The sequence below is a fragment of the Bubalus kerabau genome, chromosome 5 (genome assembly GCF_029407905.1).
Source record: "Bubalus kerabau isolate K-KA32 ecotype Philippines breed swamp buffalo chromosome 5, PCC_UOA_SB_1v2, whole genome shotgun sequence".
NCBI lineage: Eukaryota > Metazoa > Chordata > Mammalia > Artiodactyla > Bovidae > Bubalus > Bubalus kerabau.
The window spans coordinates 19,655,145-19,679,280 of record NC_073628.1 but is presented as its reverse complement, the minus strand read 5'-3'; the positions used below and the strand labels follow the sequence as shown (position 1 = coordinate 19,679,280).

Here is a 24,136-nt window from a genome sequence, read left to right as displayed (position 1 = left end):
TTCACGGTTCACATATTGCTGAAGCCTGGCTTGGAGAATTTTGAGGATTACTTTACTAGCATGTGAGATGAGTGCAATTGTGTGGTAGTTTGAGCATTCTTTGGCATTGCCTTTCTTTGGGATTGGAATGAAAACTGCCCTTTTCCAGTCCTGTGGCCACTGCTGAGTTTTCCAAATTTGCTGGCATATTGAGTGCAGCACTTTCACAGCATCATCTTTCAGGATTTGAAATAGCTCAACTGGAATTCCATCACCTCCACTAGCTTTGTTCGTAGTGATGCTTTCTAAGCATTCTAAGCATTTCTAAGCATTGACTTCACATTCCAGGATGTCTGGCTCTAGGTCAGTGATCATACCATCGTGATTATCTGGGACATGAAGATATTTTTTGTACAGTTCTTTTGTGTATTCTTGCCACCTCTGCTTGATATCTTCTGCTTCTGTTAGGTCCATACCTTTTCTGTCCTTTATCGAGCCCATCTTTGCATGAAATGTTCCCTTGGTATCTCTAATTTTCTTGAAGAGATCTCTAGTCTTTCCCATTCTGTTGTTTTCCTCTATTTCTTTGCATTGATCACTGAGGAAGGCTTTCTTATCTCTTCTTGCTATTCTTTGGAACTCTGCATTCAGATGCTTATATCTTTCCTTTTCTCCTTTGCTTTTCGCTTCTCTTCTTTTCACAGCTATTTTGTAAGGCCTCTCCAGACAGTCATTTTGCTTTTTTGATGGTCTCTAGGTCCATTCATGTCTCTGCAAATGGCAAAATTTCATTCCTTTTATGGCTGAGTAATATTTCATTGTATATACATACCACATCTTCTTTATTCATTCCTCTGTTGATGGACATTTAGCTTGCTTCCATGTCTTGGCTAATGTAAATAGTGCTTCAGTGAACATCGGGTTGTATGTATCTTTTGAAATTATAGTTTTCAGGTATCTACCCAGAAGTAGGATGGCTGGGTCATATGGTAGCTCTATTTTTAGTTCTTTAAGGAACCTATACGATTCTCCATAGTGGCTGTATCGATTTGCATTCCAACCAACAGTGTAAGAGCTTTCCCTTTTCTCCACACCCTCTCCAGCATTTATCGTTTACAGATTTTTTTTTGATGATGGCCATTCTGACCAGTGTGAGGTGATACTTCATTATAGTTTGGATTTGTATTGCTTCCCTGCTGGCTCAGGGGCAAAGAATCCACCTGCCAATGCAGAAGACATGGGTTTGATCCCTGGGTCAAGAAGATCCCCTGGAGAAGGAACTGGCAACCCACTCCAGCATTCTTGCCTGGAAAATCCCAAGGACAAAGGCACCTGGTGGGCTACAGTCCATGGGGTCCCAAAAGAGTCAGACATGACTTAGTGACTAAACAACAGTGACAAATAATTAGTGATGGTGAGCATCTTCTCATGTGCCTCTTGGCCATCTGTACGTCAAGAAGGCCACATTCGTGATGTCACCAGTGACATCAATGTAGCCCCAGCCTGACCCAACCAGCACAAAGATGACGTATGTCAGTGCTGCCTACTCTTTCCAGCCATCTCCCAGAGTGGAGAAAGCATTAGGATACAAGAAGTGATTTTTCAGAATTTTACACGAGTCCCTTGACAGATGGAGGCCCTTACAAAGAAGGAACACTCTTGAAACGGTTTTACCTGCTGCAGTTTGAACACAGTCGTTCACAATCATTATACCCTTGGTCTGCTCTTGCCTGTCTCCAGCCTGGCCACAAAGGGCTGAAGAGCATCTGTGTGTTGTTGAGACAGACTTCAGGGAAGGTGAGCTCTGTGCATTGTAAGAGGCAGGCGCTCACTCAAGCTTCCTGGAAAACTGGAAATTGACTGTAGAACATCCACGGTGACGGGAGTGATGGGGACCTCCTAAAAGTGGACAGACAGCCTCGTAGAGTCCCAAGAAGAAAGTCACTGGGGTCCCATAGGTGTGAAAGAGAGCATCCTATATCCCCATGACTAAGACGCCCTACCCACATCTTCCCACCTGTCACCCCACTACCACAGGCCTCAACCTCTCCATTTAACCAAGTTGAAGTGTTTGAGAGAAGGACTTCACTGGTGGTCCAGGGGTTAAGACTCCACCTTCCAGTGCAGTGAATGCGGGTTTGATCCCTGGTCAGGGAGCTAAGCTCCCACATGCCACAGGCTCTGGCCAAAAATTAAAAAACAAACAAATGTTGTTTTTTTAAAAGGAGAGAAAGAATTTCATTTTTTAAAAAAATGTTTGAGAAAGAAGGCTTACCAAGCAAATTACCGTCACCTGACTCTGACCCCTTGCAGTTCACTTGAAGTCTATGGATTGACTGTCCTCAGCTCAGGGCCCAAGGGAGGCAACGGGGAGGGGAAGAGTCACCTGTTTCAGCAGCCCAGACTTCCCCAAAGCGAGTGGAGCTGTGGGCACAGCGGGCAACTGGATGGGCCAGCCTGGGCCATCCCTAATGCCAGAGTGATGACGACCCGAGTGCAGGACCACCTCAAATAGCATCTCCGGTGGAAGGGATGCCAAGGCCCAGTGTCCAGGACTTATTTGATCTCCAATCTGTACCCCCCAAATCTTAAACTCTGTTCCAGACACTCTAATACTGTCACATTACAGAAGGGACTGCACCTCCACGGGGCCCAAACGGAACCATGGCATTTGGGGCTGGGAGGAACTAACATTGAGTGAGGTGTGCTATTGATTTTCATTTAAATTTTCATATCACCTCACAATACTCCATGAGACGGGCTTGAGCCCAATTCCCTCCTGAGGATTCAGAGGTTCTGAAATTCATTTGTTAGTAGCTGGACTTGGACTCCGGCCTGCTGGGCCCACTACCTGAGACATCAGGAGTGTGCAGCACCTTCTGAGTCTTCTTGGGACTCATCTGCATAACTCATCTGACACCTGCAGAGGGGACCAGCTAGCCCGCAGGGAGCACCTTCTCCACCTTAGAGGGGACACACGGAGGACTTTATAGTTTTCAAAACACCTGTTCACCAGCTTCCTTCTCCCTGTGCATCACCAAATATTTTACCTGTGGATTTGTCTGTCTCTCCACGCTGGAAGGGCTTCCCAGGTGGCTGGGTGGTAAAGAATCCACCTGCCAATGCAGGAGACTCGGGTTCCATCCCTGGGTCAGAAATGGCACCCCACTCCAGTTTTCTTCTCTGGGAAATCCTGGGGACTGGGGAACCTGAGGGGGGGATGGGCTACAGCCTATGGGGTAGAAAAGTCAGGCACGACTTAATGACTGAGCCCACTTGCCTGCCACGCTGGAATGTCAGCTCCATGAGGGCAGGGTCTCTGTGTTTTGTTCCCTGATGCACTACTGGGATCCCCTGGGTGATGGGCACGCATCTTTGTATGAGTGGCTGTCTGGAGAGACCAGGCCCACTTAACACCTAAGTGTGGGAAGTCCCACAGCCACCTCAACCCTGAATCCTAATTTGACAAGTGAGATGCTCTTTGGGGGTGGAAGAGGAAGCTGCTCTCAGAGTTTCTAGACGTTTACCTCCCTAGTAACATTTGACCACCAAAGAAAAGTCTGCAATTTGTTTTGAGAAAGGTCCCAGGAAGCCGTCCCCGCCCACACCGGGCAGCCCCATCCCCCTACCCAGGGTGGAGAGCCAGGCCTGAGAGGAGCCCGCCACCTGGCAGCCTCACCCGGCTCTGGCCTGACCACCCAGGTCCGCGGGCTCCCCCTCCCCTCACCCGGGGGCCCCCACCCGGCCCCCCCTCCAGGCCGCTGTGAATCCAGCCCATTTACAATTCCCTTTGAAAAGGTCTCTGTTTGGGTGAGTTCCGTGGGCTCTGCCTTGAGAGCGGCAGATTATCTGAAAATAGGTGTTATTGATCACAACCAGGTGGTCTTTGTGGAAAGGGGTCCACTCGAACCAAAATAAATATTTGCCGCACAAAGAACAAGCCGGGCCCTGTTGCGGGCGGGGCGCTCCCGGCCCCTCCGGCCCCGCGGCCGCCGGGCGCGTCGGGCGCAAACCCGGATTGTGTTTCTGCAATTAGGAAGGGGCGCGCAGGGGGTGGCCAAGGGCTGCACAAAGGGCCCCGGTTCCCGTGCCAAAGGCTCGAGGCCGGGCCAGGCTGCAGGCCCCAAGCCTGCCTGAGCCTGGGAACTGTATTTTCTTTGGCTTTCTGGCGCGCTCCTTATTATTTATTTCTTTTCCCTCTGTTTTATTTGTATTTTCAAGTTGCCGGTCGGGGCTGCATGCTGGCCATCCACCCTGCTGCCTTGGAGCGCGGCACGCAGACAGCTGGAGCCGCTCAGGGAGGCGCGGCCAAGGGCGCGGGTGCCAGGCTGCACCCATGCCCGGTGGGGCCGGTGGGATTGGGCTGGACTCCGAGTCCCTCACTGGTCCCGCCTCATGTGACCTGGCAGTGATAATGTGGCTTTCTTGGAAAGACGATGGTGAATGGCGGTGAAACCTGGGGGATAGATCAGAAGGAAGCTGAAACCTTGTCTGACCTTTACTGGGTCCCCTCTCCCCATTCTCTGGGCAAATGAGGTCCCTGCATCCTGCCCAGGGTCAGCGTTGACATCCCCCCACCCCAACCAGGAGTGCTCCTCCTGGCTCTGAGTAGTCTTTACCTACATCTTCAGATCCCAAACCTCCCCTGCTTCTCAACGTCAAGGGTGGTTGTGTGGGTGAAGTTTAAAGCAAGCAGAGAGGGTCCCACTTCTTAGTGTAGGGAGACCAGAGCCTGGGGCCATAACCAGCATCTTGAAGAGGCTTTGGGGAAGGTGCCCCTGGCCATCCAGAGGGCATTGTCCAAAGCCAAGGATGGAGGGCTGGAGGCTGGAAAAAATATGGGCCATAGGAAGCAGGAAAAGCCTAACTCAGAGGAATCTGGAGGGCGGATAGAACAGCTAGGGGCAGAAAAAGAGAGATAAGGGCATAACCTAAGGACATAGAAATAAGATGCAGTAAGGCTTTCCCGTTAAGGTCAGATCACAGGAGGACAGGTTGCTGTTCTGACTGGGACCGGAAGGGGTCCAGAAAGAACTCCACAGCCATGGAGGTGGGTACAGACCCGTTGCTACCCTCCCGCTCAGCCATAGACCCCTCCCTAACCCAAGCAGCCCCTCGTGTCAATGAAGGATACATTCCTGGGGGCTGCTGTTCAGCTAATGGTCTGTTTGCTCGAGTGTGCTAAGTTAGTCACTCAGTCATGTCCAACTCTTTGTGACCCCATGGGCTGTAGCCCACAAAGCTCTTCTGTCCATGGGATTCTCTGGGCAAGAATGCTAAGAGAGTGGGTTGCCATTTCCTTCACCAGGGGATCTTCCTGACCCAGGGATCGAACCTGGGTCTCCTGCTTTGCAGGCAGATTCTTTATCGTCTGAGCCACCATGAGTGCTCATGTAGAATTTCAATACAATGGTGTCTGCTCCAGGGCATCTCTGTGTGTCTTTGATTCCCTCTGCTCCCCAGATCACAGCAAGGACTGCGTTGAAGCCCAACGTGGCATCAGCATCAGTCCCTATAGAGCTAGGACCACTTCCCAGGGCCTGGAGGACATGCTGGGGGCCTCACCGGGCCTTGTGCTCCTTCAGCTTTTTCTTGGGAAGCCTCTTCCGAAGGAAATCCTGGTAACCTCTCCTGCTCCCCCTCTAAGCCTCAGGAGGACAGGCTAGTTACAAGTCCTCCCATCCCAGGATCAGACCCACTTAAGACTAGTGAGCAGGAATTACTGGTCAAGGTGGAGATCTCACCACGACTCAGCCACTGAGGCAAGGCAGCCTCCAGAACTGCAAGAAAAAGATGGCATAGTCGACATGTCTAATATTTGCAGTCACAGTTTCCAGTCTGTGAACAGGGGAAAACCAGAAGCAGATTGTTTTAGAGCTAAAAAATAACCTCGAAGGATGTGTAATCTGTGGATTCTAGAACCCCAGTGTACAGGTGTTTGGAATCACCTGGGGCATCTAAAAGTTCTGATTCCAGAGGTGGGGAGTGTGGTCCAATGATTCTGCACTTGTGTTTTCTTTTTTTGACTGTGCTGAGTCTTCACTGCTGTGTGCAGACTTCTCCAGTTGCAGGCTTCGTTGCCCTGCAGCACACTGTATCTTAGCTCTCCGACCAGGGATCCCTGCATTGGAAGGCGGGGTGATGGCAGGGGCCCTGATGCGTAGCATTTGCTGGTCTCCAGAGTATAAAGACTTCATGTGGCCGATTTCAGGTGACCAGCGTGAAAACTCTGAACTCAGAGCCGGGGAAGAGATGCTCCCCATCGGCTCTTGTCACTTGGACCTCCCCTGAGACCCACAGCAATGAAGTGACGGCCCCTTGGGGCTGGAGTCAGGAGAGGAATGTGATTTCAGGGCTCTGCCCACAGCAGAGCCTGGCTGTCCCCTTAGTCAGCAGAAATCTTGACCACATAGCCCTGGGGTGAGCCTCACACCCTGGTGCCTTTGACCACAGCCAGAACGAAACCAGGAAGCAGAACAAGAAGCAAACAGTGTCGCCTCCTGCCTTTCCTTCCTCTTCACCTTGTGATGATGAAGTTCCTAAGAATGTGGGGTTGCCAGGGAAGAGTCTGGGTGCCTGACTCCTGGGGATCCTGTTCTTTGGGGGGAAAGCAAAAGAAGCAAGACAGTGATTCTGGGAAGTGTGGGTAGAGTCTTGCTAAAGATGGGAGCCGAATAGAAGGCACTTTGCCAGCTGGCTTCAGATGATGCTGACCAGGGCCTCAGAAGCACTGCCGGTGGTGTTGTGAGGGGTGGGCAGCAGAGTGAGGTCATGCTGGGAGAGACAGAATGAAGAGAAGGGTATAGTTCACCCTTTCGAGCTTCCTTCAAGCTAACATAAGAAAACAGCAGAGGGTCTTCCCTGGTGGTCCAGTGGTAAGAATCCACCTTGCTATGCAGGGGACTCAGGTTCAGCCCCTGGTTAGGGAGATGAGACCCCACATGTCAAGGAGCAACTAAACCGTGGTCCAATAAAGAGTCTGTGTACCGCCGCAAAGACCCCGTGTGCTGCAGCTGAGACTTGATGTGGCCAAATAAGTAATTAAAAAAAAAAAAAGAAAGAAAACAGAAACGAAGTTCAAATGGAAACTCCATGAAAGAACAAAAGAAGCAGTTGATGAGATTCTCCCAAACTCTGAAGGTTCGGAGTTGGCTGTTTTTGGAGACGTTAACGTATATGAAGTCGGGTCTGTAATTGTTTAGGTGTCTGCTAGCTCTTCCTCCTCCAGAACTCTAGTTCCTAGAATCATGAAATTGTAGAGTTCATTCTAGAGATGAGCAAAACCTGAGGCCCAGAGAGGTAACAGAATTTGCCCAAGATTGTACTGCTATCTATTCATTCAGCAGCAGCTTAGACATTACAATGTACTACCTCTAAGTTATCCTTTTTTAATTGAAGTATAGTTGATGTACGATATTATATAAGTTATAGGTGTACAATAGAGTGCTACACAGTTCTTACAGGTTATGCTCCATCTGTATGTGTGTGTGTGTGTGCTCAGATGCTCAGTCTCTCAGTCATGTCCGACTCTTTGTGACACCCTGGACTATAGCCCTCCAAGCTCCTGTGTCCATGGGATTTGGGGGGCAAGAGTACTGGAATGTTTATAAAATATTGGCTATATTCCCTGTGCTCCACCATATATCCCTGTATTTATTTTACCCATAATAGCTTGTGGGTCTCAGTCTCCCACCCCTATCTTGCCCCTCCCCTCTCCCTCTCTCCACTGGTAACCACTAGTTTCTTCTCTATCTCTGTGAGTCTGCTTCTTTTTTTGTTATATTCATTTGTTTATTGTCTGAGTTATCTTTTGTTTCAAATTATTATGAGAGAAATGCATGGCTATAATAGAAAATCTGTAGAGTACAGGATATTAAAAAATGACAGTAAAAATGACCATTATGCTACCTTCTAAAGATGGTCAGATACACTTGCTGCCACCTGGATAGTGGTCCTCAGCCTTTCCTGGTATTAGCGTCACCAGGAAAGCTTAGAAAAATCACTGTGAAAGTGAAAAACCCTAATGCCCAAGCTGCACCCTTAAGGCATTAAGTCAGAATCTGGGGGTTGGGAGTGGCAAGCATTAGTATTTTTTGAAGCTCCCCATATGCTGCCAAGTGCCCCAGGTTGAGGACCACTGGCCTTGACTATTCTCCTCCCATATCTCTGCCTAACTGGCTCCTTCCCTTTGGCCATTTCTCAGCATTGGCTTCTGGGAGAGGCCTTTGTCCCCACTTTATTAAAGCCCTTTCTTCCCATCCAGTCATTCTCTATCCTGACTCTCTTGAATGTGCTCTGCGACCTGTATCATTATGCAGAATCTTCCTAAAGGAATGCATGTAGTGTTCATTTTCCACTTACCTCCATTGGAAAGTAAGTCCCTAAAGGTGAGGACGGTGATCATCTTCCTCGCTGTGCATCCCACCCCACCCCCGACCCTCAAAGTCTCAGAACTTCGGGCCTTCCGAGCACATTTGGTGAACGAATGAGTGAATGAAGAATCTGTGGGTATTTCTGAGTCTACCTTCATGTGTGTGTACACATATGTGTATGTGCTCAGTGCTAAGTCACTTCAGTCATGTCTGTCTCTTTGTGACCCCAGGGACTGTGGCCTGCCAGGTAAGAATACTGGAGTGGGTAGCCATTCCCTCCTTCAGGCGATCTTCCCAACCCAGGGACTGAATTCCCATTTCTTACGTCTGTGCATTGGTAGGTGGAATCTTTACTGTTAGCACCACTTGGGAAGCTCCAACGTATATATATGCAACATGCAACACGTATTTACATATAAGTCCCATATGTATGTGTGTGTGTATATATATGTATATGTCTCTCTCTATATGCAACCAAATTGTATGTTTTTTAAAAAGTATTTCAAGTCTAATTTTTTAAATTTAATGAATCAATTTTTATAAAATTTAATTTTATCATTTTTGATGAAAACTTCTTTCATGGGACATTTTTCAGAGATTGTGTAAAATGATTACGTTTGTTAAATGTGGTTCGTAACAAGTGTGGTGTCACATCTGGAACTCTGGATGCATCCCTGGAGCATCCCCTCCCTCACCATGATCCTTCCTCACCCACCCCCCCATCACCTGACTACCTTTTCCTTACCACACAGGCTCCACCTTGGTGTCTGCTCCTCGGGCAGCTCTCTTTGGTGCCCCCAACAAGGTTAGGACCCCCTGTGTCTGGTCTCCCCTTGGACAACTGTGTCTCCTGTCTGCTGCCTCTGGACTCTGAGCTGCACAGTGCTCCAAGTGTGTTTTGTTTCCAGCTGTTCCCAGGGTTCTGCTGTGTGCCCAGATGTTTGTTGAAAGCAGCTAGCATCTCACCATATTCTGGTCCACACAGCATCTCCCTGTTGTGGAACGTTGAGGCCTTTCATCACTACAAATAATTCTGTGACAAATGTCTGTGTATGCGTTTTTATGTCAGTTGAGCCATTAGATGCCTGCAGGAAAATGATCCCGTAAAATAGACTCATGCTTTATAATGAACACTGAAGATACCCATTGATCTCCATAGCCTTGTGTGGCTGGAGAGGGTGAGTGACTTGCCAAATTCATGGGAAAGCAACCAGAAGGGTCAGGATTGGATCCTGGAGACAGGAAAGCCATGAATTTTGACACAACTTGACCTGTGCTTGCATGGCTGGATTGTTCCTACCTCCCAGTGTTGCTAAGAGGATTAAATGAGTAAATAGACATAGGTGTTTATATATACCAAGCTCTGCCCTCACTAGCCAGGAGAAGGCAATGGCACCCCACTCCAGTACCCTTGCCTGGAAAATCCATGGACAGAGGAGCCTGGTAGGCTGCAGTCCACGGGGTCACTAAGAGTCGGGAACGACTGAGTGACTTCACTTTCACTTTTCACTTTCCTGCATTGGAGAAGGAAATGGCAACCCACTCCAGTGTTCTTGCCTGGAGAATCCCAGGGACGGGGAAGCCTGGTGGGCTGCCATCTCTGGGGTCGCACAGAGTCGGACACGACTGAAGCGACTTAGCAGCAGTAGCAACAGCAGCCCTCACTAGCCACTTATGGACCTTGGGCAAATATCTTGATCTCTTTGACCCTCAGTCTTCTTATCTTTAAGACGGAGATAATAATATTATTACAGATTTATTGTAGAGAAAATGGAAAGCAACTGGACTCTAGGAGACTCTTCATAAATGATGACTTTCTTTTCTGCCACCATAACCTCCCTAGAGTTATAAACTTCTACTTTTATCACATTTATTTTTTCAAAGGCTTTCACAGTCGTTTTAACAGCCCAATAATGATTAGATGACCCAGATATTTTATGTCTCTCTATTCAATGTTTAAACAACAAAATGGTTATTAAAGAGCTTTCTGAGTCCGCCAAAGCCCTCCCTCCACCGGCTAACTGTTGGAGGCCGACTTCACTTTCACTTTTGTGATCTGGAAGTGGATGGCGCCACCTGCTGGCCAGAAGCACGCTGCACTTACTGGAAGGTACAGGCTTGCTTATAACAGACCCACTGACCTCCTGTGTATGCTCCCCTCCCTATAGCCTTCCTCTCCAGGTAGGTCTGTAATAACACCTGTTTCCACTCCCCTGGCCACCTGGTAGAGTGTCTGAAACACAGGTGGAGTCAGAAACCTACGCTTTCTGAGGTCCATCAAGACACACTGGACACACCGTCTCCCGTGACCCTCAGTCTCTCCACGTATGACTGGGTTGAGCAGAGTTTTCATAGGGTCTTTTCACCACTAAGCTTCTAGGATTTAGTGTGTCTGCAGTAGAAGCAGAAGCAGCGATGGGAGGAAGGGGAGCTCTTTAGTCTCGGGTTAAGACCAAGAAAGCAAAGGGCAGTGGTGATGCTCATGGTAAAGGAGTAAGGCACAGTGCGGGACCAATCACAGGGCCAGGCACACCTTACCTTCATCATCAGAATCATCACCTCGGCTGCAGCATCACTCAAGCTACCATCTCCTGGGAGCCTGTATCAGGCTCTTTGATGGACACTTTATATACTATTTCATTATGTATTAGTTCATATAGTTGTCCTTACAGGGACCCTCTAAGATGGGGGATCATGTAAATCAACTCTACTCCAGTATAAATTAATTAAAAAAAAACTTTTAAGTGGTTCAGAAAGGTTAAGATCTAGTTTGGGTCTTCCATGGTGACTCAGTGGTACAGAATCTGCCTGTAATGCAAGAGATCTGAGTTTGATCCCTGGGTCAAGAAGATCTCCTGGAGGAGAAAATGGCAACCCACTCCAGGTTTTTGCCTGGGAAATCCCAATGACAGAGGAGCCTGGGGGCTATAGTCCATGAGGTCACAGAGAGTCGGACACTGCTGAGTGACTCAGCAACAACAAAGAACTAGTTATAGACAACACAGCCAATGGGGAAAGCTGTGTTTGACCAAGCATGTCTGTCTTCCAACCCTCTGAACTTCACACCGGCCTTGCCGCCTTCACCTCTCCTCTTCATCACCTCTGTCTTTTCTTCCATGCTATCAGCGAGGCATGTCCTTCAGAGGTGGCCCCAGGCTCAGGTGGGGTGTGGTCGCCACTACCAACATGGGCAAGTGACAGAACCCTTGGGATCATGGCGGCCTCTCACTGCCACTCAGAGTGCAGCCAGAACCAGATGGGCTGGTGGTGCAGAACCCACTCATCAGTGGACCACTTACTTTCCACATCACCCTGTGAAGTGGACAAGCCACTCACCTTCTCAGGCTCCTTGGCTGCTCAGTGCCAAGTAGATGCATGTGGCTTCCTTGTCCCCAGGAAAGCAGTTAAAGGATGTGCCTCTCCAGTCCTCAGACTCACTCCCTCTGGTCCTGGTGAGTAGTCCCCTGACCTTGGCTTCCACCTTCCTGGTGAGTTTTCCTTCAAGAATGGTGACCCCCCAGGCATGAGGTATATGGGTGACTCCAGGAAAGAGCCCTGAAATGACTCGAAAGCAGAAGCCCAGGGCCCTTGCCCTTGCTTCCCCCTGCATGGCTAGTGACCTAGGTGTGTGGTCTCTGAGCAGGTTTTCCCCTCCTGGAAAACGAATGCTAACACTTCCCTTCCCAGTCCCTAGAAGCTAATTTATGCCTCTAATTTCTCCACTCTACCCAGCACATCAACACCAGAGACAGATTCCTAAAACACCCATGCAATCAGGTCACTGTCCTTCAAGGACTCCAGTGGTGGACTGGCAGAACCAGGGTGCACACTTAGGTCACACGACGAGCCTTCTTTGACCATAGAGTCATGCTGCCCTCCTGTGCCTGTGCTGTGGCCATGGAAGTAGTATGTCACTTCCCAGGGGCCCCAGACAACCATGCATCCTGCTCTGTTAGTCTGGAACACGTGCCCAGCTGGTGCCCAGCTCTCTGTCCCGTCCTTTCCCTATTTTAAGTCTTACCCATCCAGTAAGCTCAGGTCAGCTGCCATCTCCTCTGGGAAGCCTTCCCCTTTCTCTGTCTCCCTTGGCATGTTCTTTATACTTCCACTGTAGCATCTTATTTATTTCATTCATTGAACTCAGTACCTATGAACAAAATTTCACATACAGTGATGGGTTCCATAACTTCTATCCCCTACAGGGTCCCTGGATCCTCATCAAAAGGTGATGACCCAGAAGCCCTGGAAACAATCCCCCCTTGTCCTAGCAGAGACCCCAGATTAGGTACTATGGGAGCAAGGCTCTTTCTCTCGAGGACACCAGTTCTGACTTTTTCACCAACCAAAGATTGTGGGAGTTTTGATTCTTAAAGGGCTGCTCATCCAAGCAGATCGGCTTCCACTGAGAACCCTGGTTCCAAGAGACCAGCTCATTTCCAGGCAGCTGGAGGCACTCTGCAATGGAAGAAGAATGCAAAACAGGCACAGCCAGAATCTCTCTGGCACATAACAGCAGAGTAGGGGGCCTCTGGAGCAAGATCCCAGCAGAGCAGTGAAGGCAAGTGGTGGGGAGGGTGGGGAGGAGGGGGGAGTGAGGGGAGGGGGGTGGGGGGAAGGGGAGCGGTGGTGGGAGAGCCCACAGGAGCTGGTGTTATCTATCAGCAATGGCCCTTACACAATAATCTGCAGGATGAATTATTAAGTAAACAGTGTTTTTAGAATGCTACCTTTCTGTTTAAGAATGGGAGTGGGATATAGATATGTGTGTACCGCTTATATTTTTCAAAAAGAAACAGCAGCATAATAAAAAAAAAAAGGAATGGTTAGCTTGATATGAGGCAAGGAAAAGAGAGGCCACAGGAATAGAAGTGAGTGTTCTAAATCCTGTTCCATGATTTTGGAACCATAGAACCGGTCTTTGCATGATTAATCAAAGAAAACAGTTAAAGCCATCGAGGAAAACAATGCGTAAGCTCTCATCTCCAGAAATAAGCTTAGGCAGGGACTTCCCTGGAAGTCCAGTGCGTGAGACTCTGCACTTCCAATGTAGGGGATGAAAGTTCCGCCCCTGCTTGGGGGGCTAAGATCCTACACACCATGCAGCCAAAAAATGTTAAATAACAACAATAATAAATAGAAATAAACTTGAACAAAAGGACCTAACTCTGTGTCAGATTGTTGCATGGTCACGCAGAGAAAAGAACTCCCACGAGTGAGTTTACAAGCACTTTGCTGACTGTACATCCCCAGTAGGATATATTGTAAAGAATTTTTTTATAATTCCCAATAATTATACGTTCCATAATCAATAGTCTTATTGTTAGCAGTAACGTCAACACCATTTTTGGGAAACATAAGCATGTTTCATAAGACAAAAAAATAAACTTTCTCCACACTCAGCACTTCTCCCATTTAGCTCTGGTCCCCAGGCTGGTTTAAGCCCCTCAGGATCCTTTATCCCCGTGACAGAAACCATCCTTACATCCTCACTCTCATCCCCAGTGCCTGACTCACAAGTGGTCCTCAACAAACATCTGTTGGGTTGAAATGAAGTCCAGGGTACCAAATTCCCCCAACTCATAGCCTGTGCCATGTTCAGGAGGCCGCTGGTCTTTGTCACAGCCCCACTCAGCTCTCTGCATCCTTTGCCCATGAAGCATCAGGCGGCCAGGGGACTACCCCGGGTACCAGGGCTCCCAGCTTCAAACCCACGCTCCTACCTGACTATACACATCAGTAGTCATTTACTTCTTACAAAGAAAATTTTTCCATCTATTATTTCATCTAATCCTCCCCCTTACCCTATTTCAAAGCTCACTTTTACTAATAAGGAAACTGAGATTCAATGAAGCTAAGTCATTTATCAAGGACCCTCTGCAAATGAATAATGTAGCTTGGTCAAAAATTCTTTGGACAGATGTAGGATGAAAGCCACCGTTACCCATGTTGTCTTGAGCAAATCATTCATTCATTCATTTACTGATTCAAAACCCCCTTACTGACCACGTGAGGCAATGTGTTGCTGCTATAGGTACACAGAGGTGAATATGGAATATAAACACTGCCTTCCAGGGGTATCCAAAGCTCCATTTCCCCATCAATCAAAATGAAAATATCTGTTTCTACCTCAAATGATGGATTACTGACAGACTGAAATAAACCAACATATATGTAGTTAGTACAGATACTTGGGGTATATGTAGACCTAAGAGATACTGCTATTCCTAGAACACCCAAGTCCAGAGATGCTTGTCAAGCACTGGCCAGGGGCTCAATCCAGTGCCAAGCAATGTGGGATTTCTCCCAAAGCATGAGACAGAACCAGAAACGGGTGCTGACTATCCACTGGATCCAGGTAGATGTCTGGCAGCCCTGGCGAGTCCTCCCAGAGGGTGACCCACGTTAGAGGATGTAGACTTGAGTGATTTTAAACCCATGGGCTTTCAAGACAGATGTGGGTTTGGGTCTCAGCTCTGCCATTGACTAGCTAGTGACTCTGGACAAGTTCCTTACCTGAGCTGCCTCTTGTGGAAAATAGGGGGAATAATAGTACCTCACTGGATCATCGGGAAACTTAAGTTAGATAGTGTGTAAGTAAGTGTTAGTCGCTCAGTCATGTCTGACTCTTTGAGACCTCATGGACTGTAGCCTGCCAGGCTCCTCTGTCCATGGAATTTCCCAGGCAAGAATACTGGAGTGGGTAGCCATTTCCTTCTCCAGGGGATATTCCCAACTCAGGATCGAACCTGGGGCTCCTGCATTGCAGGCAGACTCTTTTCCATCGGAGCCACCAGCGAAGACCAGATAGTGTGTACAAACTGCTTTAAACGGAACCCCAGACATAGTAAGAACTCAGGAAGTAGCTCCTGTACTAAGCTTCTCCTACTATAGCACAAGACATATTTGGGGTTCCTCTCTCGCCTGAAAGACGCTCTGGCCTCAACAACACCCAGGGCTGTGGAAGTTGCTTGGAATGGAGTTGTGGAAGGACCCGCACCCGCCCTCACCGCGCCTCGCGCCCCCCCAACCTCAGCCCCCTTGCAAGTCTCCCTCTCTGCAGGGCTCAGCTCCAAGGAGTCCAGCTGGGTGCATCTGGCTGGGGAGATTAAATTATTTTTGAATTCCTAACTGAATGTTCTTTTAATGGAAACTTAATGACAGGCATTGAAATAGATTTCCTCCGTAACCCCTCCTCGTGTGGCGCCCCCCACGCGGCTCTGTGCAGCGCAAATTCCGATAACCTTTATTCCCTACCCCTGGACTTTTATCTCCCCAGTGACAAACAGCCCTTGCTGGACAGAAAGAGGAAATTCCAGTCATTGTTCTCAAACTTCTGGCTTCCAAAATAAAAAGCTCTATCTCCCCTGTCAAGCTTTGATTGACATGCACTTCCTGGAATGGGGAGGACAACGGCCCGGGGGCGGGGCCAAGGCCTTATTTGCATTCTGATCATCTGAGCACAGGGGACGGGACCCCGCGCTAGTGACAGTCACCCTGTTGAGGACCCATCTCCTGTTTCATGTAAAATCTCCAAGGAAGACACCTCCTCAGCTGTCCCCGTGATCCACCAGGGAAGTTCTCTGCTGTCCATGGAAACAGGCCAAGCCTCTTGCTCTTTAAATTTGGCAACTTGGAGAGGAACTTCTCCTTCCACCTTTTCTCTCTTGAAGAATACAATTTTAGACAGTCCCCCGTGTCTTAACTCTAAATATTGGAGCTTGAACCACCCTAAGACCTGGAAGGTTAAACCAGGATCAGACTCTGCAAGTCAAAACCACAGGGCGGCAGAGCTAAGCAGGCCATTCAGGGGGAATCAGTCCCCACCCACCCGGCCCATAAAACACTTTGAATATGGTGATGCACCATGCGGTTCAGTTTTTCTCGAAAGGACTAAGAAATGTTGAACACCTTTTAAAATGGATAAATCAGTAAATAGAACCATAGAGCACACCGGTAGCAATAGCAGTCCCTGTATGTTCAGGCCTTGCTGGGAACCCTGCTACCACCTTGGAATAAATGTTTAATGCCTTTAACACTGGCATTAAACTATGGGCAAGATGGCCCTCTGGATCATTCTGTCTCCTATTCATTTTATTTACTCACTGGGCTCCTGTGCCTGTCATAACTCTCTCTCTCCGTATGTCCACAATTCTTAGGCTGGCTTGGGGTTCCAGCCACCCCTTAGTGCCTTCAGGGGCTTGTTTCATCTGCATGTAAGTAGTTGCTAAAGAGTCAATGTGATTACAAGGGTGGCTCAGCAGTAAAGAATCCAGCTGCAATGCAAGAAATGTGGAAGGAGCTGTGGGTTCGATCCCTAGGTTGGGAAGATCCCCTGGAGTAGAAAATGGCCTCTCACTCCAGTATTTGTGCCTGGAGAATCCCATGGACAGAGGAGCCTGGTGGGCTACAGTCCATGGGGTTGTAAGAGTCAGCCACAACTTAACAACTAAACAATAACGACCACAACAAAAGTTTCAATGGGAATTTGCATTAAAAAGTAGACTTCAAGTGGTAGAATGCCTTAATCCTAAGGAAGGAGTCCTTGGAAGCAGACAGTCTTCCATCAAATAACCTGGAAAGAAAGGTCATTCGCAAAGGTTCTGGTTGTTCTGCTCTTCTAACTATCAAGAGGAATGGATCGCCTACGGTGACCTATTGATCACCTATTCACTGCCAGCATCCCCTAGCATCTGCTAAGGAGCAGAACAGACCCTCCAATCTATAGAAACACTGGAGTCATAAACCTTCATAGCAATGGGTCAGCAGAGAATTCTAGCTTCCTCAAGCTTGTTACACCTGATTTCCTTTTGCTCTGTCAGCAGATTAAATGGCAACGCCACACACTTACAGTCACGGAGTGATGGACCAGTTGGGTCCACCATTATGGCCACAGACAAAGTGCACCACTCTGACCCTAGCAGACTCCTCACTTGTCTTCATCAGAAGGACCAGAGACTGTGTGTGCATCTGAACAAACTCCACCCCAGGCCTGGGAAAACAATGCCATCAGTACCTGCAACTTTGTGCCAAGACTCACACGGAGAGTTTTGAGGGGCCACTAGGGAAGGGGGCACGTCTGCACCCGAGGTCATGTCCTGGGGACGCTGGAGTCAAGACAACAGGTCACCCCTCACACCTCCCGGGAGAAAGCCCACCCTCCCCAAGAAGACTGTCACTGGTTGGTCTTTCACACTAATGCACAATGACTGACACTTGGGGAAAGGACGTCACAACGTCAGAGATTTAATATGTTAATCAACACACTGAAAACATTTTGATTCCTACGCAGTTTTGGGTACCGTCCTCTCCAGAATACATTCAAAATAACGTGGGGGGTGGGGAACTGAACAAGACATTCACAGTTAAATCCCCTCCTTCAGAGCAAAATAAAATACTCCTCTTGCCTGGAGAATTCTATGGACAGAGGAGCCAGGCGGGCTCCAGTCCATGGAGTGGCAAAGTGTTGGACACAGACTGAGCGACTAACACACGCATAATTTAAGGATATCACAGTGGTCTCTTTGAGGAAGATGTGGTGTTGGCTTTCAGAGGCAGGAAGACCTAGCACTTTTCTTATGGGGAAGTCACATCCCATTCCCCACCCTTCCATGCTTCTCCTTTTGAAACAGCATTTCAGTTACAAACCCTCAGGCAAAAAACATAAGACATGTTTTTCTCAGAAGCGTTAGCAGTGTTTTCTGTTCTAAACTGCCTTTCCACTGTCAGACTCCTCATTGCCTTCTTGGAAGATCAGCAAGTACTGTTTTAACAGATTTGAAGCCAGCGCCTTCTCCCATTGAACACAAATGGGAAGAAATATCAAACCTATTTTCAAACCAAGCATCCTTTCTCACAGGAGAGAGTCCATTGAGATCCCAGAGTGGTGCTTTAGCTTCTGTCTAAAAGTACATGGGCCAAAGCCCTGGCTTCACTGCAGGATGTCGGGATGCCGTGGAGCAGGCTGTGTCCCATGCTCCTCTCCTCATTGGATACTTAGAGATGTGGGGTCCATGGACTGGGTCTTCCCTGCTCTGGGAAAGCAGCATGACCCAGACTAATACAAAAGCTCCAACAGCCAGAGCTGGAGAAGATCAGAGCTTCACAAATGTTCACAGGGCATCTGTCTTTTCTCACTGTCATTGATTGGTTCATCTCCCCCAACTCAGGAGGCAACTTTTCCTTTAAGAGCCAATGTTCAAATAAAAGTGATTTCTTTCTTATCAGTAGAATCAAAGTAAGAATATAGTTTCCCCCTGATCTTCAATAAAGCTCATAACTGCTTTAGGGAGACTCTTAAAAAGATCACATTTGGCCTGTCCATGAGGCTTTCAGTCATTTTTGTCTGTGCCAATCAACACTGCATGATTTCAAATAATCCTATTAGAGAGTTTATGTGAGCACCTATGGCTCCCATCCTGGAAAAGGGAATGGCAGCCCACACCAGTACTCTTTTTTGGGAGATCCCATAGACAGAGAAGCCTGGAGGGCTCTGCACAGAGTTGGACACAACTGAGCAACTGAGCACATGGCTCCCATATTTCAATTTCCTGTAAATCCATCTCACGTTCTCATGCAATTAACGTGTAGAGCTGTGTGTCTTATAGGATCATGGTTTGGGGGTTCAGGGGCTTTGTGTAGTGAGACTTCAAAGGCTCTCCTCCTACTGTCATACCCCAAATTGTTGATTGTTTCATAATGTTTCTAGTCAACTAGGTATCTTCAAGATTTCACTCTACTCGTGTGGAAAACTCAGCGTTACATTTTGGTGTCGTCTGTTTCATTGACTTCTGACAAGACGAAGTTGGGGTTGTCGTAGCCTCTTTTCATCTTGGCTCGAGCGTCTTTCTCATTATAAAGGCACATGGCACAGTGAGGCGTCTCCACTTCCACAGTCTTGCTAAAGTTATGGAAGTCCACTCGGTATTTCCCTTCCTTGGTCTTGGACACTATGGGAGCAAAACGGTAACCCCAGAGCACCTCTTCTGGGACGTAGGATGTCCGGACCTGGCAGGTGGCACTGGTTGCCTCCACCGTGCCATCTAAAAACACGACTAGTTCAAAGTCCTGCTGGGGAAGGGTTTCCGCTGCCATGTGGAAGAAGGGGCTGGTGTGATCAATGACATGGTAAATCGTCAGTGGGGAAATGAAGAATAAATTTTCATTCCCTGCGTCAACCACAAAGTTGATATTGATCTGGTCCAAAATGATGGTCTCTCCTTCAGGAGTGATGGTGGTCCTCAGAAGCTTTCCGTATATGTGACTGCCGATGAGGAGGCTCTTCCGAAGATTAGCCACTCGGATCAGGAGACAAAGCTTCCCACCCCGCTTGCTGATCACTGCGTTCTTGCTGAAAGTAATGGTCTTGGCGCGTTTTTTGGGCCTGGAAATCTTGGCTAAAATAGCACCACACATGAAAGAATTGATGATGACACCAAGTATAGACTGGAAGATGAGCAGAAAGATGGCAGTGCCGCACTGCTCCGTCACACACCGGAATCCATAGCCAATGGTCACTTGCGTTTCCAGAGAAAACAGAAAAGCTGAGGTCAGACCATTAATGTGTTCCACGCAAGGGGTGTGGTTGGCAGGGGGATGGAACTCAGGGAGGTCTTTGTGGATGTAGGCAACCACATACCAGAGGAGGCCAAAGAAGAACCAGCTGCCCAAGAAGGCTGTGATGAAGATGGTCATTTTGTATCTCCATTTGAGGTCCAGCACGGTCGTCCATATGTCCACAAAGAATATCAGCCTCGACTGTGCCTCCACGTTGCCAAATTCAATGTTGCACCTTCCATCTTTGGAGACCAGCCTCGCTCTCCGCCGAGAACGCCCAAAAAAGCGAGTGACAAACCATTTCCGAAGATGCTTGAACATTCTTTCTGTCAACACACTGATCTGAAAACACATCAAAGAAAGACAAAATGGAAGAAAATTATGTGTATTGCACTAATGAGCTAAGTGACTCACATGAATAGCTGTCTATGAAAAGGCCATTCAGTACAATCTGTGTGACTGATCACTTGGGCAAGCTGACAACTTTATTCTGGATCCCACAATGCTATTTCCAGTAAAAAAAAAAACTCTCTACTATAAGACCATATGGCTTGAAGATAAAGAGGAAAACTAATTACAGGGAGATAGACATTTAGAGGAACCTAAGAGAATATATATCCACGTGTTTTCTGACCTTAGTCATGCCCAACCTTAAAAATGTTTCTTATAACACAGACATACAGAACAGACTTGTGGTTGCCAAGGGGATGGGAGGTGGGGGAAAGATGGAGAGGGAGTTTGGGGTTAGTAGGTGCAAACTAGTATATATATGATGGATAAGCAGCAAGGTCCTACTGAATAGCACAGAGAACTATTCAGTATCTTGGGATAAACCATAATGGCATAGAAAATAAAAAAGAATCCATCTATTTATCTATCTATCTATGTATGTATAACTGGATTACTTTTCTGTGAAATATAAATTAACACAACATTGTAAGTCAACTACTTCAATAAAATAAAAATTTAAAAATGTTTATGATAACAAATTATGACCTGTACTCTGATTTATTTGATAGTATTCTTTAAACTGACTCTCCTTTTTTCTTTAATAAATTTAGCCTTAAGCTAAGCGAGAATATATGTGACAGCAGAAACTTGATGCACTATTTACATTTTTGGTTCATATATAGAAATAAATAACCATGGGGAAAAGTTTCACAACATATTACCCAAATCACCTTGTAGCTAGAGAAATTATAATCCAATTCAGTTCTCTCATTTATCTAATGAAGGAATTGAGAGAATTTCAGTGACATATCCAAAGTCAGGTACCCTAGCAAAAATGAACATAACATTGTAAGTCAACTATAATTCAATCAAAATTAAAAACAACAAATTCAGGAACCTGACCAGTGGTGGGATGACAACCAGAACATGAGTTTCTCTGCTTCCAGGTCAGAGGAATCTCTACTTCACTTGTGTCTCAGTTATTACTTTGTTTATATTCTAAAGTGAGATTTCTCTAGAACATTTTAACACAAGCTTTGGTCAACTTCCTTATTTTGTGCTCACCATTACTTGAAACAGAGTTCCTCAGCACTGTTTAGTCAAGTCCTATCATAAGATCTGAGACGCTTTCTCCATGGATCGCAAGCCTGGGATGCCAAGATTCCCAAAGGGAATAGTAAGATGGTCACTGTCAGTGTCTCCCACTTTCTTCCCTGCTCCCAAGCTGACGGACGGAGCACTGTGACTTAATGAATCCTACATAAGGTAGAACCATGTTTTATTCACTCCTCTATCCTAGCTGTTAGCACAGACCATGGGGGCTTACTATTTATTCAATGAGCATCAGTGGAATCATTCCGTGAATGAATTAAGAGCTTCAAAATACTCTGTGGGCAAAGGTCTCATTAAAAACATAATTGTAGCTTCCATTTTACAGCACAGCACTGAAGGGATTTCCCCCAAAGAGCCAACACGGCTCAATATCCCGGGGTCATAACACTAGACGGCCCCCTCCCCTAGGTGTGCCCACCCCACTCCCAAGGTGTGCCTGTTGTGGTTAGCAGTGTCTTCGTGGTATTTTTAATCAAATGCAAACACGTTTCTAAAATAGATTTCAAAATCCCCCTTCAAAAATGTGTTTATTCATACAAACTAGGAAGCGAAACCGACTTAGTGATAAAAGTTAAACAAAAGTGATATTCTACTGCGTCTTGCCCATGGCCTTCAACCATGTGAAAACACAAGAATATCCCAAGTAAAAGTGGTAAAGAGAAAAAAACAAATATATATAAATAAAAGAAAATATTACCAGGAGAGCAGACAGAAGTTCACTCTCTCTGAGGGCCCTGCTCTCATCCCACCCAATATTCATTGACCTCAAGCCCCCAAAGAGTCCCAAGTACATGGTCCCAAGAGTAACTCAGTCAGGTAAATGGTCTCTTTCTTCCTCAATCCTTCCCTTTCTCTGCACACATCTCATCTCATTTTGCTTCTGTCCACTGGGGACTTTCTCCCTTTCCCAGGTTTGTGGAAGCTCAGGCTGTTTCCAAAAGCTCTTCATAGGGTGAAGTGAAGTAAAGTGAAGTAACTCAGTCGTGTCCAGCTCTTTGCAACCCCATGGATGGTAGCCTACCAGGCTCTGGGTCCATGGGATTTTCCAGGCAAGAATACTGGAGTGGGCTGCCATTTCCTTCTCCAGGGGATCTTCCCAACCCAGGGATTGAACCTGGGTGTCCTGCATTGCAGACAGATGCTTTACCGTCTGAGATCTCACCTAAAACAATAACTTCTTTTAAAGTCAACATTCATCAGTCAAATCCACAGCCTCTTTGTCATGCATTATAATTCCAGTGGTAGCTCCTAACACACCAACCTCTGAGTTTTTCTGCCTGACCATTCTTGTCCTCCCGGTCCACATAAATTCATTTTCATTTTGATGAGAGTATTTCTGTAGAGTGAGTGAATCCCCCTTGATTACTCTCTCAGATAAGCTGGGGTTTCCATGCTTGCCCTCCTAAAAAAATATTATCTGCCTGGCCATGCAAAGAGCCAGACAAAAAGCAACCATCTTAAAAAGCTTTCCCCACATGGCCTGCACTTACCAACATCATCTTAAACATATTCCGTCCCGAAGCACCCACTGCCGAGAAAAGCAAGGAAGAAGATTTGGGAGTTGGTCTCCGTAAGCAGGCTGATTTCTTCTAAACCCAGCTTAATTTATTGTATGCTTCGGCCAGTGAACAGATGATAATTTGTTTTAGCCTTAAAACGTTAATTTGATAGTGGAGTTGTGCGATTTAAACTAAGGCAATTGGTTGTTCTCAGGCCAAGCCCCAAGATGGGTATGTGTTTTTTTCCTAGATGTCACATGGCTTGAATACCGTCATGCTAAGACATGACAAGCTGCCAGCTAAGGTCCTTGAGCAGCAGGCATGGATTCTGTTCCAGCATTTCCCTCTTCTCCTTTGCCACCCTCTGTAGCCTTCTCGCTCTTTCTCCTAGCTTGTGCCTGATGCCTTTCACCAGAAACAATCAGTTATTGTCAATCTCCCAGCCTATCTCAGAAACACACTGGGATACTGAGATTTCCAAGTGTTCACAAACATACAGGCGGATAATATAGACAAAGATAAGTACAGATTTGTAAGACAAAAATAAGATCACACCAGGAAGCAACAAGATACCCCGTTAATCTCTCTACACAGCATTCACTGTTATGTAAGAAACTGAGATTTAAAAGCAGCTTTATTGTTGGATTGATCTTGTAAAATCTGGCATTTACTGAAAGTAGTTTGTATATGCACTGAGTTAGTCAATGCTGTTGATTTATGTATTCAAACAGTAAGAGGAATTATACCTAGAGAATGTGAGAATACAGGATAAATTCTTCCTCTGACCAACCCCATCTTTCTCATGGCAGACTCGTTATACACAGCCCACATCCTCCTTTGAGTAGACAATGGCATTTAATCCCACCCTAGACAGAACCAATATGTGTTTTTTTTAACTATTGAGTTATTAGAGATTGGCCCCAGATTATGCAACATGCACAGTTTCTAGGTTACTTTCTAATAAATCAGTAAATCTTAATAGCAAGCATAGGGCTGTCCATTAGCTAATGTTTACCAAGGTCTTCTTAATGGCCTGACAAAGCAAGTGGATTATATTATTGCCATTTTTTTTTTCTTCAGGGCTCCAGCATTCTTTTTTGGTCAACAGTGCATTTTTAAAAAACAGACTTTGTATGAACTTTCCAAACATTGAGTGTATGCTCATTGTGT

General features: G+C 46.8%; 1 protein-coding gene across 1 annotated transcript; it reads right to left on the bottom strand.

Annotated features, from left to right (window-relative positions):
* Window positions 1–19,106: 19,106 nt before the first annotated feature.
* On the bottom strand, window positions 19,107–20,243 carry KCNJ1 (potassium inwardly rectifying channel subfamily J member 1). The gene has a single exon (XM_055583406.1). The coding sequence runs from the start codon at window positions 20,223–20,225 to the stop codon at window positions 19,107–19,109; it is 1,119 nt and encodes a 372-aa protein (XP_055439381.1). The 5' UTR covers window positions 20,226–20,243.
* Between the last annotated feature and the right edge of the window lie 3,893 nt (window positions 20,244–24,136).

Coding starts and splice junctions, on each gene's coding strand:
- KCNJ1 (XM_055583406.1), bottom strand. CDS start 20,225: ATGTTCAAGCATCTTCGGAAATGGTTTGTCACTCGCTTTTTTGGGCGT.